General features: G+C 38.6%; 1 protein-coding gene across 8 annotated transcripts in view; it reads right to left on the bottom strand.

The window, feature by feature from the left end:
• The window catches only part of abcc9 (ATP-binding cassette, sub-family C (CFTR/MRP), member 9), a 71,192-nt gene that overhangs the window by 22,318 nt on the left and 29,017 nt on the right, over nucleotides 1–19,857 (bottom strand). For 4 of the 8 annotated variants that reach the window (XR_014870231.1, XM_085138099.1, XM_085138098.1 and 1 more), the window contains 18 exons: nucleotides 17,872–17,977; nucleotides 16,324–16,362; nucleotides 14,112–14,150; nucleotides 11,449–11,550; nucleotides 11,259–11,343; nucleotides 11,101–11,181; nucleotides 8,539–8,676; nucleotides 8,329–8,454; nucleotides 8,136–8,235; nucleotides 7,777–7,850; nucleotides 7,371–7,565; nucleotides 6,880–7,040; nucleotides 5,747–5,816; nucleotides 5,386–5,543; nucleotides 5,025–5,117; nucleotides 2,422–2,524; nucleotides 2,158–2,271; nucleotides 1,356–1,476 (listed from right to left, as the gene is read on the bottom strand). Coding sequence is in view for 6 of the 8 variants with exons in the window: in XM_085138099.1 (XP_084994225.1) it covers nucleotides 1,356–1,476; nucleotides 2,158–2,271; nucleotides 2,422–2,524; nucleotides 5,025–5,117; nucleotides 5,386–5,543; nucleotides 5,747–5,816; nucleotides 6,880–7,040; nucleotides 7,371–7,565; nucleotides 7,777–7,850; nucleotides 8,136–8,235; nucleotides 8,329–8,454; nucleotides 8,539–8,676; nucleotides 11,101–11,181; nucleotides 11,259–11,343; nucleotides 11,449–11,550; nucleotides 14,112–14,150; nucleotides 16,324–16,362; nucleotides 17,872–17,977 (1,905 nt within the window). In the remaining 2 variants the exon portion in view is untranslated. The remainder of the gene's footprint in view (nucleotides 1–1,355; nucleotides 1,477–2,157; nucleotides 2,272–2,421; nucleotides 2,525–5,024; nucleotides 5,118–5,385; nucleotides 5,544–5,746; nucleotides 5,817–6,879; nucleotides 7,041–7,370; nucleotides 7,566–7,776; nucleotides 7,851–8,135; nucleotides 8,236–8,328; nucleotides 8,455–8,538; nucleotides 8,677–11,100; nucleotides 11,182–11,258; nucleotides 11,344–11,448; nucleotides 11,551–14,111; nucleotides 14,151–16,323; nucleotides 16,363–17,871; nucleotides 17,978–19,857) is intronic. The other 4 variants (XR_014870232.1, XM_085138102.1, XM_085138100.1 and 1 more) reach the window with 3 other exon arrangements.

The raw sequence follows: 19,857 nt of genomic DNA on the forward strand, positions 1-19,857 counted from the left end.
TTTGGCCTCCAACAGTCAACTAAAGAAAATAAAGAAAATAAAGAAAATATTTGCGTGTTAGCAGTCCTATGACATGCTACAAAAAAGCTGAGTCTGCGTCCTGCATTGATCATATTACTGCACTGAAAGGTAAGGATTTCATAGTCCTGCTTTTAGCTTACTCCTCATTTGTTTCTACCTTTATCAGTTTGCTGGAAGCTTCCATGATGTCAGTGAGGACTTTGGTTTTGTGGGTCATTTACTGTAAGAAAAAGGCTTCAGTGGAAAACTCAATCAGATACAGAGAGACAGAGAGACAGTTCTTAACTGGACTTTCCTTTGTTTCAGATTTTTTTTTTTTAAAGAAAAATTTGAGATAAAGTATTTTCTCGTTCCATCGTGCCTCCTTTTTTTATCCCTTCACTTTCTTCTAGCCATTCATCAAGCTCAGGAATTGTTTTTGTTATGTTTCCTGAAATACTGTAGCTGCTCTGCCTCAGCAACATGTTCTTTGGCTGACCAGCGAAATATTTTCCCGTTTTGTACAACATGTAAAATAGTTTGGTCAGGTTTGGTTTAATTTTGGCCTGGCTAGGCATTAGTACTCTCAGTGGTACTATGCTAAATTGATTAAATAATGAAGTGTTCATGTTTTGTCATCTCTTCAACTGGGAAAAAAAGATGCCGGCAGCTTTTGCATTTCACCATAGAAACAGTCCATAAACCCAAACACACAACTTCTGGAGTCATAAGCAAAAGATAAAACTATGAAAAAGGTTTTACACACATACACTCACTGAACACAGTGAACCTGTTCACATCACATGCATACTGTACAGTCACAGTCCACTCCATTCCTTTGGCAAACAACCATACATAGATCTGTGCGCGCGTGTGTGTGTGTGTGTATCATGTGGAACATCAGTTTGTGCCATTGCACTGCAGATGCAATTTTATCACACTTTTATATACTGATGCTGCTGGTGGAGATGTAAAGACATACTCCGCCATGTTTAGGCCACATTTTTCCATCAAAGACGTCAAAGCTGAGCAGTAAATAGACACCAAAGGCCCGCAGGTTTGCTGGAGGAACTGTGGAAACCACAGTGCAAACCACTCGCATGTTTACTGGGATTGTCTGGTTCTTAAAGGCTGCTGGATGTGGAGGGCACTGCAAGGCATTTTTGATTGTATAATTCCCCCACAAAGTAAGTTTATATATTTTAGGTCTATACCTCCAGAAAGGATGAATAGAGGAGTAAGTTCTTAGAAAGACTCTGATTAAGAAGAGCTTATGATGAATACAGGGATGTAAATCACAATAAACATTTACAAAATGTTGCTATATCTGCTCCATCAGCCTAACACTGAGTTACCCATAGAGCCCTCGTAGTTCTCCGACTCTGTGCTGAGGAAGCTGTTGACCTTCTTCACAGCTGCCATCTGAACCTCGAGGTCTGCCAGGTTCCTCACAACCCAGTTCAGGTAGTTGGTGACCTGCACAGAGGCATTTTTGTAGCATGGAGATCATATTTATACATCAGCATCACTTTGAATGGCACCATGTGTTGCCAAACTGAATAATTGGTCTGTTGCTTCTGTTGTTGCTGTTGTTAATGGTTTATATTAAAATCTAGCCTGACAGGCTCATTTGGTGTTTGTTTTTTTTGTTTGAGCCACAAAATGTGTTAATGAACCCTGTTGGTGAAGCCCTGCCTAAAGCTGTGTTCAGAAGTCACAAATCAAACTATCATAAATTCCTTCCATTCTGAATCAAATACTTCCAGTCGCACACAAACAGTAAAAGTAAGCTTTCAGGCTGTCAGCAAATCCACATTGCATGAGAAAATATCAGATGATTAATAATTTTTCTATTGTAAGGGAGTGTATTTGGCTGTATTTATGTTGTCAGGTGTACATTTGCATTGGTTCTCATCTTTACACAGACTTATTACACAGCAGAAATGATCCATTAAATAGTAAGTAATATAATTTAAACTCAGCGTGTTTGTTCTCCCACGTAACCCCGGGTCAATTTAGGTTTGAAACACTTGCTTTTAAAGCACAGTAATTTAAATTAGTGTCTAACTACAAATGGAGGGCAACTCACTGACTGAATAAAGAGTAAAAAAAAAAAGACAATAACAATAAAATGAATACATAAAAGAGAAAACGCACAGTGAGGGCGTAGGTAAGGCCCAGGCCCACCAGACCTCCAGGATGAAGCCCGTAATGGAAACTCCATATTGAGGCTGCCGCCGCTGCCAGTACAATCACTGCTCCAAGGTAGTCCTGCAGAGACATCAGGAAACAAAATATCACTAATACAACATATTCATAACAAATCCCAACACGCAGCAAAAGCTTCAGATCTTCTCTCTCTCATATTTATATAACCAAACACTTTCTCCTCTTCTGAGTCCGATGAAAAGAGTTTCTCACCGTTCGGACCTCGAGCCAGCGGTTGGCAGCAGACAGAAACAGGTACGCTGTGTTGTTGGTGTCGGTCAGCTCCAGCATGCGCTGTTTGAACCGAGCCTCGTGTCTGCAGCAAACATGTAATTGAACAGAAGACACATCAGTTGTTTAACGGCTTCACCAATGCACTGAACTGCTGGTGCCCTCCTGCCTTTGGCTTTTGATCACTTGCTGACATCATCTTCCCCTAAATCCTCAATAATGAACACAAACAATAAACTCACACAGGGAGTACAAATAACAAACAAAATGCAAACAGGAAGTAAGAAGTACACTGTTTTTCAATTAAAGAAGGGGAGCAGCTCGACTGTACTTCAGCCTGCTGAATCTCAAAGTTTTATCTTTGTTTGTATTCAGTAGTAAATCACTGCCATCTAAACCAGACGTGGTTTGGAACGAGACCAGTGGTTACGATAATGGGAACTATCCCACGATTGCCAAGAATCTGTCTCAACACCAGATTCACTGTTTTTGTGTGTGTGTGAGTCCTTCAGTGTTTGTATATTTGTGTGTGTTAGGAAGAGGAAGTCCTCAGGGAAAACGCAGAGAAAAAAGCGTGAGAGCTGCTTAATGTTGGATTATCCGGACGATGGGAACGAGGCTGAATACAGAAATACAAGAAGATACTTCTCTCGCTACCGCCACAGGAACGGCAGCAAAGCACAACACAAAATGTTTGAAAGTAAAACCTAAACTGTGACAGCTTACGAGAGAGCTGCAAAGACAGCAATCCTATCAATCTAAAGGGCTCTGAACAGCTCTACTATGGAAGGTGACAGGATAAAAAGTGCTAAAAGACACTTTAACTCATTCCATAATGAAGACAACCTTCCCTGTACCCTTAATGAAGTGTTTTGACACCTCAATAAAGACGTGTTTGATGACCATTAGAACGGTCTCCAGATTTTTCCAAGCCTTGCTGCACAGGCAAAGATCATCTTCAATAACTTCACAAACTCAGTCATTTCGCTCTATCAGTCAGCACGAAATACAAAACCACTCAGTTCAGAAAAGAGCTTCAAGAGTTATGCTTTTTCTATGGAGATCTGTGTGGACTCAACTTCAAAGTTTGGAATTAGGCATGCAAAGGTGATGCCTGTGAAGGACTGAATGCAAAAGCCAGTCAAAGCCGGTCTGCAGCAGATAAAGCCCTGGCCACGCGTGCCAGATAGCTAGCTGGATAAGGAGCTGAGCTGCACCAATGCAGGGATACTTTGTTGCACTCTGACTGAGGCTTTATACTTCCAGGATAAATCTATGGTATGTAGCCTACACCATAACATGATGTATTCTTGCCTAGAAATGGAACTGCACGTCACACTGACGCAACCCACAGGTGTTGTGATTGGTCTATTCAATACTATAGTTTCCTCTGAAGCAATAATACTGATTTAACTTTTCCTCAAAAGTAAAAAATCGTTCTTTCTACGAGTTGTTTTTGAGCAAAGCTAGCTGACCAGTGTCTTCATGTGCTCTCATAATGTCACTAACAGCACATTTCCTCTCTCATTGCAGAAAGATTTTATGTCTTTGCTTTGCCTCTTTCATTTTTATATCTTTTAGATCAGTCATGTGCAATGATGGATACACCAGTAAAGTTGTCTTTTATGTGTTATTGTTCCCTTTATTTAGGTTAAAATTGGCTGGAAGTCTGGAAGGTGTGCAGTGATGAGAAACAATCAGTACCTACCCTTAAATGTGTTAAATCTAGAGTAATGCGTCTGTATTGAGAATGTGAGGAGTGGAAAGTAGAGATATTTGTGTTAAAATTTAGCGATAGGAATCAAAAAGATGTCAGAAAAATAAGGAGTCATGTAAAGTACAGATGCCTGAAAACTATAGGTACGTACAAAGTACTTGTACTTTGCCATTTTCATATCAGTGTCTATTGGGCCCAAACATTGGTATAAAATGTCTCCATCTTTATATTTGTAATAATACAGCACAAACTTAGGATTCATAGCAAATTATGCAGTGAGCTTTTTTGGACCTCTGCGGGTCCCAGACCTCATTTGAGAACCGCAGACTTACAGTGCCAGTCTAGCTTCTCAGTCATCCAGGTCAAGGTCATTTAATGGGCTTGATATGAAAGTAAGTGGACTTCTTTTAGGCTCTTGACGATGTTCTACCTCTTATCTAAATGTGGCATCAGAAGTGGAAAAACCTGAGATTTGAAACATCTTCAGGAACTTAAAAGAAGTTCACTTGTTTTCAACTCAAGTTACCACAGGCAGAAGAAAAAAAGACACAAAACATTAAAATAAACATGAAAAAATGTTCATGCCTGTAAAACATGACTGAAGTACATCTTTTACAAAAGCTATGCCAATACACGCTATCTTCTATATTCCTCTTGATTTCCAGTTTGAACTTTAGTAGTTTGAACTGAAGAATATAAAAAATTCACCACTGTTTAGATTTCTTCTGTTTACGAATGATCTTCTGCAGAGCTCAATGGAAACTCTCTTCTTAATAGCAGCCGTAAAATCGTCTTTCACATTTTTTGACCAATTTTTAGAAAAAAAACAAGGGTTGCAAATTTCAGTGCATGAAAGACAAACATGTACCTGAAAGCTCGTATGGTGGTGAGACCTTCTGCAGTCTCAGAGAAGTGGCAGAGCAGAGGAAGCTGTGTTGAGTCATCGAGGTCTTGGAGGTCCCTGAGAGGAGGTGTTTTTACATATGCATATCACTTCATATGAAATCTCCCATGCACAAGTGTACACATGCATATTACACACTGAATCCTATTTGCATGATGTCCTCTGGTGTACTCATTCAGAATTCATGTTCCCATAAATCATCAAGTTGATGTTTCCTGTTTCCTGCAGTGAGGAGATTCAGCTCACTGCATCTAAATAAACTCCCTGATTTGTTTAGATAGAAAAATTATGCACTGCAGCTACAACAAATACACTGTGGACATACTTGGAAGCGACTCTGAAATACTTCTGAATGAAGTAGAAGGCCACAGCCAGGGGAACCAAGGCAACCAGGAAAATAGGAGTAATTGAGGCTATGACCCCGATGCCTGACAAACAGAGCAGCGTGGATCTCGTCAAAGATTCCAGCGTTGAAGGAATATGCTACAATGAAAGGAAATGAGGAAGTGGGAGTTCAGTCATGTTTGCTTCCTTCTTTTAGTTTAGCAAAACACAAACAAATCACAACTTCACTTTGACGGCTAACCAGGAATAATAATTAAAACATCTGATCAGTGCAGCAGTTGTGTATACGCTTCCACATGGGCCTCGAGTCCATTATCTCTTATGCAAATTCATCAGTTTACCTGGTCGATGATGTTGGTATCAGCTGAGAATCTGTTGAGGATCTGTCCCAAAGGAGTGATGTCAAAGAACCTGTGGAGAGAGGTGTTTAAAGAAGGGTTATGTAATCCTGAAGAAAAGAAAGGGAGTCTGCAGAAAGAGCAACAGAAAACTTTCCATCAATTACGAAGACCGATGATGAGCGAAGAACAGCGGGACAAGTGCAGCCACACACATTACTCAACTGTTTCCTTAGAGATGCAGCTCAAGTGTGAGGATGGTTCGCCAAAGTCCCCAGTCACACTCAAAAACACACTGTTCAGCGGATCCATCCATCCATTTTACATAATTTCCCCGAGGGATCAATAAAGTATTCTGATTCTGATGATTTTCTACCACTTACAAAAGTGATGTGAGGAAATACAATCAACGCTCCCCTGACTCTCTTCCATTCATCACCACATATTACTCTTCCAACAGCACACTGATGCGTTTTCCAACCCAGCCCAGAGATAATTCATCCATGTCCTTGCTCCTCCAAGTCTAACATACCCAAAACGCCTGCACAGAAGTTCAAACTACCTTTTGATGCACAGTAGTCTAAATGACTGCACCCTTCACCCCGTCGTTAGGGGTAACCCATGACACCATTCAGAAAAAGCTCAGTTCTGCGTCTTCTAGTGCCAGTCTTAATATTATTATTATTTGGGGCACTTCCTACAGCCATAGGTGAGCCCTATGGCACAATGACATAGGTGCTGGATCAAAACCGCCAGCAGATTTATTAAAAAGGTTAATCCACATATCAAGAAGCTCCCATGTAAAGGCTTCACTCTTTAGGATATTTGTTAGTCTTCAAACTCAGACCGCTAATTAACCAGCAAATGCACAGCTTCACCTCCAGGGTCCATTCTCGCTTCAGCGCAAAAAAACAGCACAGGTTATAAGTAAAATAAAAAATACAACTTTTACACACACCTTTACTACCAAGTAAACACATATAGATTAAAAGACTAAGAATTCAGCATTTAAAAGACAAAAACAACTTCCAACAGGTTATGAAAGCAGACGTAGGTTTGCTTAAAAGATTAAATGTGAGCTTCGAGCTTTTTTACAGATGTCTACTCTGGTCTTGTTGCTGTTCTGTTTTATGTACCTGATGGGAGCGTGAATGATCTTGTTGAGGAGGTTGTGGTGCAGGTTGGTGGCTGCAGAAAGACCAAGAAATTCCACAGTGAGGGAGGTGATGAGGCATAAAGTGATTCCAGCCGCGCACAAGATGATGAACACTAGCAGATAGTAGGAGTCCTGCCCTCGCTGACACACAACAAGACAGAAATCACACCATGGAGAAACAAGAGCAACATGTCAGAAACTAATATTAAATGTTTTTAAAATACAAATAGAGCCACTGTGATGTCACCAACTGGTTTCTAATCTCTGCATTTTTAATCATTCAGTTAAAATGTGCATTTAATTTGTATATATTTTCCCTTATTATGCTCTCTGCAACATTCAGAGAGTCAACAGGAGATTCAGTTCATAAGTGATTTTAATACATTATCCCAATAAAACCCATTAAAATCCTAATAAAACCAATTACAATCCCAGTAAAACCCATTAAAACCCATGACAGACATATTGTACCTGCACTGTGGTGTTGATGGGTCTGGTTCCATTAATATACATGTCTGTTCCTGTTTCTGCACTGGTATTGATTTTTGACGTCCAGTTAGCCAACCAGTAATCGATCGCCACAATGACGGAGTGTTTGAGGAGTTTAGAGAAAATCATGAGGAAGACCATGAAGAACCCCCCAGAAGACAGGTAACACCAGCACACCTGAGAGAGCAGCATGGATCATAGTAAGAAAAGCAGTAGTCACTGGTTATTTGGTCGGTCAAACTTGTTATTCCTCTAAAAAAAAAATAGTAGCAGGTAACTAACACCACACCAAACAACTGTCCAGTAAACTAGCTCAGGTTATTTTTCTTTTGTAGCTAACAACACTTTAAATCACGAGAAAATGTCATTGTGCAGATGAGTGGATTACCTTCCACGGGATCTTTGACCTTCTGTTGGTGGTCGTGGAAAAGTTGTCATCGTCTTCCTCCTCGGCTTCTTCTTCTGTTAGAATAAAATCACATTTAGAAGATATCATTTTTATTTTAAGGTGATTATAAATTAACCATTTTAATCATCACAGATGGTATTAAAGATGCCATGGTGCTAAATAGTGTTAGGTTACATTCAATTAAAATACTAGAAGTACTTTTGAGTACTAACATGTCATCTAGAATATTTTGGAGAAACAAGCACTCCACCAAACTTTGACAATGAACCCTAAGATGGCACTATGTCTATGTGTCATCATGTCTTTTCGGGAGGGAACTCTGAAAAGGAATCTGTCACCTTCATCTTCATCATCTATTTGGTTCTTGGCCTCTCTGGAGTAGAAAGCTCTCCTCAGCGTCTTCCTCTCAAGTGTTGTTTGACTGTCCTGCTGAATGTCCTACACACCGGAGGAGTGGATATCATAGGAGGAACATTAGAGTAGACAGTAAGCTTTAATAAACACTTAGACAGCTGCAGATTTATACCTTACCTTCTCCAGCCCTTGATCCTGCCTGTTCATCAGGGTTTTCCAGTGGTCATAAAGTTCAATGTCATGAGTCTGAATGTCCTTCAGAGTTCCCTCCCGCAGGACTGTACCATCCTTCATTGCTATAATCTGGACAAAACACACAATATAATGTTAAGGCTCAATGAAAACTGAATTTATGACATGTATGTTCCTGCAAACAGAAGGCCCTACCCAGTCTGCATGTATAAGATATTGCAGTTTGTGGGTGACGAGAACCACGGTTCGTTTATCATCCTGCAGAAATTTAAGGATTCCTTCTTGCATCAAATGATCACTGAGGTGGATGTCGAGTGCTGAGAATGGATCATCCTGCAAGATTTAAGAGAGAAGCATGGATATCAGTTAATCTGACAGATGAATGACTTTCTCAATCTGAAATGCTTTTATACGTATTCAGTTTAAAAATGTTTAGTCCTGAATACTTATGTAATCAACTGGTTTAAACTAACATTTGTAACACTGACACATATGTCCTCTGCTCTGTCATGTTTCACTCTCATAAGTGAATACCTGGAGGATCACATTTCGTGAGAAGTATTCATGATCATAAAATACTTTCAAATTGAGTTTATTTTCAAATGAAAAGCAAATCTGATGTATATCAGATTTATGACAGACAAAGCCTTAATTAGAGATGTGGTGGATAAAAGTCTCTTGAATATAAACAATAGTCTATATCAGCGGTCCCCAACCTTTTTTGCGCCACGGACCGGTTTATGCCCGACAATATTTTCACTTTAAGGTGTTGCGGATAAATGCAACAAAATAAAACTAGTACGGGAACTGAAAAAAAGAAGATTTATTCACGTGAAAAGACCCAGGAAAACCGAGTTAACAATCAAAACCATAACAAAATAACGCTGAAAACCGATAAAAACCCCGAAAACCATACATTTCACACCTGAGCCTCAACTCTCGCGGCCCGGTACCAAACGACTCACGGACCGGTACCAGTCCGAGGCCCGGGGGTTGGGGACCGCTGGTCTATATCTTAATGCTCAGACCCTTACTTGGAAAAGTCTATTTTTGTACTATCTGTACTATGTTACCATTGATTGTTTTTTCTTTTTTTTAAAAAATTGTCATGAGAAAAGTTTTTTAAAAATCAAACAGAAAGTTTCTAACCTGAAAATGAATCCAACAGGAAGTGCAAGAATATGCAGTTCCTCAAATGGCCACTAGAGGCTTGCTCCATACACTATGCTAACTTTAAAGCTAGTTGAGAGGTGTCATATTTTTTGGCAAGTACTGTAAAAGGTCACTGGTTTGCTTCTGGCTGGAGGCACAAATCCCCTTTGGGGTTATATCTGCAAAGGCATTTTTGGGGGGCTACCTGCTTTGGCAACCCCTTGTGAAAAGGGAGCACCTACAAGTAGCTGTGGAGTCACAAAAGACGATTTTGGTTTCTGTGGAGAGTTTCTCTCTTTATGATAGCTGGACAAAAACTCTCCGATTGAAATTCAGTCTTTAAATTTCCATTACGAGGGGAGAGACTACTTTGACTGCCAAGTAGCTTTGGCTGCCGCCTTGTCCACTTGTTAGCTTTTATTAGCATGTATCTATGTTGGCTGGGTGAATCTGTGATGTCAAAAAGTCATCACTACAGGCTTTTGGAAACCAAAATGTTGACTGTCAGTATGCTCAATTCGAGGCTTCAAAACAGAAGGTCATGGACCAGTGTGTACATTTTTTATGTACAGTCTATTTTCAGTCTATTTACGTACAGCAAGCCTTCAGTTTCCATCAAAAGGAATGCTGTAAAGGAGGCATGTGGAGGCAGGTAGGTATTAGTATATTGTACATCATGATGTAGATGCTGTACTTTTGTTGTATTTTTTATATAAATTCAGTTTGCATGGTTCCTCTTCTGTAAAAGACATTTAATCTCACTTAGACTTCCTGGTTAAATAAAGGTAACTCCGTAAATAAATATTTATACTTTATGAAACAATGGAAAAAACTGTAATGTGAAATTTCCAAGCAGAAATGATTAGTCGCACCATGTAAAAGTTAGTAAATTCTCCCTGTGTCTCTGTACTACCTGTTCTACCTCATTTCTGAGATAATTTTGATTATATCCAGCTCTTCATCACAAGTTAAACTCCTCAGGATAACAGCCAGATGTCCATTAATCTTTGTGCTAACAGGACGGCGGATGCTAAAATGTGTGTTTTATACTGTGTTAATGAAGCCTGTGTTATGGCTGTTTTATGTCTTTCGATGTGGGAGTGTATGACGCATATATTCCAGCCCTGATATCAGATATGAACAGCACAAAAGAAAAACATTCCCTCCTCATTATACGTTTCATTTTTTTCTCAACCATCGTAGACATTACAAAGGGTCATGAGTGTATAAAAGAATTCCACTGATGGATTTTAATGAGGAATGTATGCTTGCTAATGGACTAAAAATCGAGGTGGCAGCAGGAAATTACACAACTACGCAGACAGATAAACAAATGACAGCATTCACTGTCATTATCCCAACGGCCACAATGTACTGTGTGTCACATAATACATCACTGCAATGATACATTTAATTACATAAAAAAGGGAAGGTTAGAATACTACAGAACTTAATCTTGTAAAGAAATGGCATTATCTAATTTGGCTACAAATTAGGAGTAAAATTGTACATTGTAAAAAGGAAAAAAAGGACAGAACTCAGCAGGGTTTCCAATGTTTTGAACATTAAAAAGAAAGTTTAAGGGAAGGAAAATTTTAAGCTTACCAAGAAGACGATGTTGGTGTTTTGGTACAAAGCTCTGGCCACACAGATTCTCTGCCTCTGCCCTCCACTCAGGTTGATGCCCTGACACAGAAACAGATAAATTAAATCCCTTCATGTGATTATGTTTTTTTTTTAAGGCAAATTAAAAACTTGCATACTCTCTCTCCAATCTCAGTCTGGTCTCCGAATGGCAGCAGGTCAATGTCTGGCTGCAGAGAGCAGGCGTCAATCACTGCTTTGTACCTGAAAAACACCCATGAACATGTCAGGAAAGCTCTCAATGTGCATCACGTCAGAACACAAAGCACCGCTGAGGTGAGCTGTAACTGTGAGCTGTGGGGTTCTCACCGCTGTTTGTTGAATGGACTACCAAAGGTGATGTTTTCCTCCACAGTAGCATTGAGCAGCCAGGACTTCTGGGCAGCGTAGGCAACAGAGTTTCTGTTCTTGCTGTGTGCACCACGGGAAATAGAGGCAAAAAGATACCAGGTAAAAAATGCAGGTCATGGATTCATAAAGCTTTAAAGAGCAGGAATACTGATCCACCTTCACAGCAGTGTTGCTTACAGGTCAGCATCCTTATGATTGTTAAAGTATTTAGTTATTAATATAATAAGTCATCCACTGAGGAAAAGCTAACCTAAAAAAAGTAAAGCAATCTGGTTTCTTGAACAAATAAAAAATACTAGTGTTTAATTCTAACATTACGTTTTAAATATAAATTTTTAAGTTTAATCTGGAAATTTATTTTTGTTCTCTAAAACCTCTCCATTGAATTCAGCACCATAATACAACATCGCAGCTTTATTTACAGTTATCAATATGTAGCTTTTTGCTGTATCTAAAGGCAAAAGCTAACATAAGATCAGTACTCCTGTTCTGATCAGCTTTATGAAAGTGGGACCCAAACATAAAAACAAAAACAAAACGAGGAGGAAGAGAGGGAGGATTATGTTTGTAAATCTGTCAAACTCCACTGCAATGTAAAAACAACTTGTCAGATATGAGGGATAAATATGAAGGTCATGGATGAGGTTAATGATGAGCTGCAAATTATCAACAGTTCATAATGATAAAAAAAACAACAACATGACATCATCTACAGCAACACAATCATGAATACAAACATCAACACGTCAAAAACCACCGCTGGGAGTCTGAGCCGAGACCCGCTCTGGTGTGAAGTCGTTAACGAGGTCAGAGAGCTGTGATGATGACAGTTTTCTAATATTTTGTCTCTAAAAGTTGTTTTTCCGGTAAAATCTGACTGTATAGTAAGTAATATATATAATCGTGTAGGATGCCCGAATTCATTTCTCAGAACTGTACTTTCTTAAATTGTGCATATTCAGAGGTATAGATGAAATGTAGACCCCGTTGGAAAGCCACCTCAAGCTGGCTCCTTGAGGTGGCAATGTAAGGAGTCTTTGGGTGCTGCTTAGGCTTAATTACTGATTGTCTACATGTGATGAGGTGTTGGTTAAGGGGTGCCTGAGGTTGTCTAAGAGGGAACAATACATCTTTGCTCCCAGCTGCTGATTTAATCTTAAATTTAGTAATTGATGGGATTATGTAAAGCAAATAATCCCAGTATAAAGTGTTGTACGTCCAAAACTGGAAACACCATTCAAAGCCTGAAAATGATATTCACCAGTGTGCAAACATTTCTAGTTTTTGCATACCATTTTTTAATTATCTAACACTTTGTCAAAAAAAATCCCATTTCTCATCTCATTTTTTCATATTCATGGTTGGGGTATCCTTCAGCTGTGGGTTTTCTTTCTCTGGCCTTGTTCCTCTGACACAGTTTTGTTGTTAAAACTTTAAATCAACTAGCAAAGCTATGAGTCTAATACTTTTATTTATTTTTATGATTTAGATTTTACAAAATTCCTAAAATGCTTCGCCCACTTGAGGGAATGAGAAGGCTCCAGTGGACTAATTAACAGACAAAAAAGGGGGGAAAAGTTCTAATTAAAATTTTCTTTTGAACCTGTTGGCATGCCTACAATTTTTATTCTACAACCATCATATTACCCTCAAATCATAAGAAAATTAATCTTCTTTCCAACAAAGTCTTCCTCAAAGCCTCCACATGTATATTTTTTGATCTGAAGCCATTAGATTGAGAGGTCTGTCCTCCAACTGCCACTGTCAACAAACTGCTATTATAAATAAACCTTTTTGGAGAAAAAAAGTAATAAAGTGGCCAGCTCCCGTTTTCTTTATTGGTGCTATCTTCTAGCAGAAATATCGCAATTGCATCAGAAAGTCAGTTTATAGTCTGTTTATTTGTTTGTTTGTTTGTTTTTTTGAAGGGGGGGGGATCCAATGACTCCCAGCAATAAAAACAAAAACAACACACGACACGTGAACAAAGAGCAACACAATGAGCAGAACACTCTCTGAAGGCTGATGGTCCTGAACACACACAATATGACCTGATGTAGCAAAATCATTCAAGAAAGAAAGAATAAACCAATAAGTGATCCATCTGTGGCTCCTCATTAAGCTGCTGTCTTATTGAAATTGGTTCAGGTTTAAGAACTGAAATCACATTTCAAGTCCTCATAAGCATTAGATAAAGAAAATCTCTATATTTAAAAAGTTAAAATAATGAAACGCTTACTGGACTTTTTACCTCTTTACAAAACAAAAGAAAAAATCCATAAAAGTAAAATAATATTGCATTAATAAACTGGCAACCTTGCATTGCTTTTTAATTTCAGTATTATAAGCTGTGTATTCACTAAAGAATTATGTTTTTTGTCTATGACTAACACTATATAATATTGATTTATATAGAAAAAGACAGCTTATATGTATGTGTTCAAGAACAACAACCTGGCTATTTGCAAAATGGCAACTTCTTCTGAGGCACAGTAACAATGACAAATGGAGTTAAAACTGAAAGAGGAGGAGAAGCAGAGGAGAAAGAAGAGGAGGAGGTGAGACTGAGGGGTCAAAGGGTCACATCATTCTGAGGTCGAGACCAGAAGAAGAGCGAGTACCTCCTGATGTCTTCATCAGACTCCTCTGCCTCTGACCAACTGTCAAAGTCAGTGTGTTAGAATTAGCCTACTGCCGTCCACTGCATGTATATTTGCGCTTACGTGTGAACACAAGGACAAGACCACAAAAGCAAAGCGATAACAAAACACAAAAGATGGGCTGCTGCTTCGTTTTTTAAGGAGGAAAACCAAAAGCACGAAGAAGAAAAAAAACATGAAAACAAATGGAAGAGCCACGTCGTCATGTCAAACCCCAGCCTGCCAGCTGTTAACTGAATTAACCTTCCCACCCAGAAAAGAAGGGCTGTGTAAGTGATGCAGTCATTGTCTGTCTGTGATAATTAGGTTTTGTGGCTTCCTCGACAATGAGGTCGTGTATTTTCTGCGACCGAGAGCGTGTTTTTGTAAGAATCATATCCCAGCTTAAACGAGCACAGAAGAGCCTTCAACAAACAAAGAATCTTCAATCAAACTGCTAAATCAAGCCTATTTACAGAAGGACGTGCAGCATTAAATACGCCCTGACTGCACTTTAAAAAGTATCCAACCCTCTCATGTTAATTTAAGCTCAGAAACATTTTCAGTGTTACTTTAAGGATGTACTGCTTCTTGTTCTCCAGCTCCAGTACTATTGGAGGACTAGTAATAGAGTTAGTAGAGTAGAGTTGAAAGGTATACATTTCAAAAATTACATGGTTGTCAGAAGTCATACACAAAAGTCAGCTAATATATTTAAAAATAGCGAGTGAGAATCTGGCAAGAGGAGTGCTAGAACAAAGAAAAACAGTGCAACACTGTGGTGTATAAACCTATAGAATAATGAGGTGTTCAGTTTAATCAAAATCAATATAATGATTGATGTAATAAATATGCATAGATGTTTCTTGCATGTCATTGAATATTTGATTTTATTGTTACATCTACAGTTTAACAAGACATGAAAAACGAGTAAAACCAAATTAGCTTTGAAATAAAGAGAAAAGTTTAAAAGCATCATGTTTTACAGTGTAGAGGCTGCAGAGAGGACAGCATTTATACTTTTGAGTTTCGTACGTGGTGTATGTTATTTATTATGTTTGTTGTGTTTATCTTTATTTTAAACAGCTGTAAGCTGTAAGAAATTAAATAACACATAAATTATCTTCTCTTGCAGTTAGTTTCTCAATATGTAACACTGCAATGTAACAATTTAATATTTTTAGATTAGTCTTATAACATTACAAAAACATTACAACAGCGGCAAGAGTTACGCAAGTTTAAGACCCTTCTCAGATGGTTTGGTCACTCTAAGAGCTTTCAGTGTGTTAAACTTCTGTACTGGTTCTCTTGGCTCATGGAAATCAGTTTAACCACTGAATAACTTGAAGTAATCGATGCATCAGGCATGTGTTACGACGATACAGTCTGAATGCTGTAGCTATCCTGCTACAACATTCAGACTGATTAATGTCTCTGCATCAAAGCAGAACCAAACAGTGAATGTCCCATTCCTCTGAGGCCATCATCAGCCAAGAGCATCAGATATCCTAATGTAAGGATAAAAATTGTGTTCCTTCAACATTTGAGAGAAATATGAATGTACTGATAATTATGTGCCTTCCACAGATCTCCAATATTAACCTCACTCTCCAACTTCAGGATAAACCTCAATGCTGCCACTCAGTACAAACGTGCAGCAGATTTTTAGAGTAAAAACTCTCAATGATAGCTGTGCATGTCCACGTGGTTCTATTCTGAATTTCAGTACAATTTTGCACTAACTCAGCAAACACCAGATAGAAAGTGTCCTTGGTAAACACAGAAACTGCTTTACCCAATATCAAGCACTGGTTTCTGTAGGGCTCGTGAACCACAGCCGATCAAACCTTCAGATTACTTCCTAATACGATTTACTTACTTAACCTTCATAACACACGATGAGCGATAAAAAAAAAAAATCATCCAAATGGCTAAATATATATGTTGAAAGGCATAAAAAAATGATATGGAATGATTTGTAACCTCTTTATATTAAACTGATGGGGAAATGCTGTGCTCAGTGAGGACTAATTAGGACTAATAAACAAATTTAACACCAAGAAGATACTCATGCTTTTGCCAATACACCCCTTTAAAATAACATGAGGGTATGCAAGTGAGAAAATAGTACCTATTTTCAAGCCTGAGTATTTACAGTCTGTGTTTAAATGACTGTAGACCAGAGAGAAGGTACCTTATGTTCCCCTCGTGGATCACCTCACAATCAGGCTGCCTGATATGGCAAGAAAGCAGAAGGTAAAGGGAAAGAAACCACACACACACAACCACACACACACACACAACCACACACACACACTGGTTAGTGTGCAAAGAGAATATAAGAATATAAAGACAGAAATATAGGCGATAGAAATTCAAAAATCCTCTAAAAAAAGCAACTGAAACTTGAATTACAGAAAGAAAAGGAGTCGTAGTCACAGGACAGTTATCTAATATGACAGTGCACACTGCAAACACCTACAGCGACCTTTTGTTTCCATTTCCAGCTTCACATTGCACACTAAAAATCTGTGTATGTCATGGTATTTGGGGCTTTTTAAATGACTTCTTTAATGTCTTTAATGACTTTAGTTGTAGTCAGTCATGATAACTAATGAGAAGTTAACAGGCCTAAACTTCTGACCACAGCTCTACATAAACACTTATGTTTATTCAAGTAACCTCCCAATTTTAACACCTTACTGTGGGTGAAACTCCTGAGTGAACCACTAAAAGTGTGAAACTGTCAGGACATTGAGAAAAACTGATCACAATTATGGAAGCAGCTGAGATGTTACAAATGACCAGTGTTATCTCAGAACTTCTCTTCAGTTAGCATAAGACACAGTAGAAACCAGGAAGTCCTTTTCTCTAATAATAAAATGTCCAGAGACGACAAACACAGCTGACCTCTATGTGTCGTAGAAATGGCTCATTCCTGAAAGTGAAAGCAGAATCACCTTCAGGCTATGAAGCTATGAGATCTGCTTATTACCAAATATCCTCCTCGTAATTGATTCAGCCAGTGTCATTTATGGTTTGTGAGGCTGCATAACCAGTTTGTCTTTTGCAGTTTAATTAAATAATAAAATGAATGAAAGCATCTTTGGTGTAACTCAATATCTCCCATATTTTAGCGAATGAACGGCAATTACATTAAACTCGGGGAGAACATAATGCTTTTACACATCATAGTTTGACTGTAACTGAGTCCTCCATAATTGATTTTATAAATGGAAAGCTTTCCAGAGGAGAAGTTGACAGATCCCAGATGACCACGAGAGTGGCAAATTAAATGACAGTGATAGTCGCTGCTGGACGTTTGACACTAACGAGCCAGTAATTGATTCTTCTCGTTACTGTCAGCATTACTCTGTGCACAGACAAGATATTATTAGTTTACATTTGTTCCCAATCATGGTCCATCATGAAGACGTACCATATGTGGCCAGATGCGTAAAATAAAAATGGCGTGAAACAAAAACAACTGAAAGTACTTAAATGTTGACTAAACAAAATACAATGAGAAATATGAGATTATCATTCTGATACATTAAAAAAATTAATACAAATTCAAAGCTTTTAGAACATGGGTTCCACTTCCTCTATTTAATTATTTGCAGCACACCAAAACAGCTACTGTATTTATTTATTATTAATCCACCAGCCTTGGATCCTCTGTTACATTTAACAGATTCTTGCATATCACATGATACTAAGTACTTATAAAATATTTTCTTACTTGCTCCAGTAGACTCCCCCCTCGATGGCTTGCATTTCTCCAAGCATGGCCAGCAGCAGGGAGGATTTCCCACAACCCACCTGGCCCACGATCATTGTCAGCTGACCTGAGATAGAATGAAATGAAAAAGGGGGTGATGGTAAACTACCTAGAAACTCAGTTGATCTCCTAAAGCCACCATTTCACTGGTGACCCACGTGGAGAAAGTATTAGGTGTTCTTTTAGCCACATGCTAAACAGACTCTTTGCAGTCACGTAACAAACTAAAAAAAACCTTTACTGCTTCCATAGCAGTTAAGAGGGTAAGTATGAGCCAGGTTTAGCTAATGAAAAGTAGATGTTGTGATAGTTTGCTGGTGCGTGTTAACACAATGCCAAAATCTTCCCAGGAGGGGACATCTCAGAAAATTCAAACTATGCAATACTCAGAGAAATTCCAAAAAATCAAAGACCTACATCTCAAACTCGACAGGTCTTAGTTAAAATTCATGACAAAACAATCAGCCACATACTGAAGAGGCACGGTGGTTTGGAATGGTTGTAATGTTACATCTGAACAAACAATGTGGAGATGTTTGGACATAATGCACAGCACCACAGCATGTCAGCACATACACTTCATACCAACACCTTGCACTTACTGAGTCAACCATGAAATCTTCTGTATGCAAAAGTATTGTAGAGTCCAATGTGAGGCCATGTGTCTGACAGCTAAAGTTTGCACCAATGAAAGTCACCCTGACTGAAATTCTACCCTACAAGCTTTTGAATCATGCAGTGTACTTAGTACTTAGTTTTTCAGATGACTGCATAGAGTTATGTGAAAGCTTCATTTTTCCACGACTGCAGACGATGAAGTGTAACACCTGTTTTAAAAACAAGTTGGGAGGCTGTGGAAAATCTAAATGAAAACAATCATTTTCAAATCTCACAGATGTTATTCACAACTGCGCATAGAAAACACATTGAGTTTAGACTGAGAAAATGTACGATCGATGGCAGCAACAGGTCTGGAACTGATTCTCAGATTAAGATTCATATGTTTGACAATTACAATTTTTCAGATGAAAGATTTTTAATTTGGGGGTAGTTGTATAAAAAGGGGGTGGGCGTGACCTGAACCCAAACCTAACCTTGCCTTTAACTCTAGCTAAATTTATCTGGTGGATGCTACTTTATTACAGAGTAAGGCACACTGTAACCTTTTAATATTTAAATATTCATGATTTTGTAAGAAGACTATACGACATAAGATGTTTCAATAACTTGAAAAATGTATGTTAATGAGAATCTGAGGCATTAAATGTGGAGGGCAGGTTAACCATTTAGAAACCCCGCTACTTACTGACATCAACAATACACCCCGCTCATAATCTCTCAGATAACAATCAAGGTAATCTATAAATATGATTACAAGAAACTTTCAGACAAAACCAGTCAAACTAAGCTTAAAAGGAGCTCAGATCTACTATTTGTTTATTATTCCTTATCCCCTAAATGCAAGCAGCCACTGTGAGCTGAAAGTCTGTAATGACTCTAAAACAAACTGAAAAACGCACAAACATAACACTCCAGTTACTCCGAACAACATTACACCAGCACTTGGCAGGACAACAAATCCTGGTTGTCTTAGTAGTAGCATGACTGGGATGGCAAGCAAGTCACTTCCCGAGGGAAACTGCGTGTGTGTCCGTCTGTGTGCATGTAAGACATACTATAAAGTCTATTTGTTAACAGCTTCATCAACATGGTCTCCTGACACTCAGTGTTTCAGTTACAGGAGTGCAGAATTACCGCAGCTCTCGGTGTAACAGCAGCGTCACATATACTAAAACAGTGTTTGTCACACTGAAACAGTAAACAAGAAAGACAAGCTCAAAACTTACTGTGATCTTAAATCTCAAAAACTAGATTTTAAAACAAGAAGAGAAATGTTACAGAGAACAGAGCCACCATAAGAAAGTGAAAGGCAGCAGATGTATTAAA

This window comes from Neolamprologus multifasciatus, chromosome 17, assembly GCF_963576455.1.
Source record: "Neolamprologus multifasciatus chromosome 17, fNeoMul1.2, whole genome shotgun sequence".
Classification (NCBI taxonomy): Eukaryota; Metazoa; Chordata; class Actinopteri; order Cichliformes; family Cichlidae; genus Neolamprologus; species Neolamprologus multifasciatus.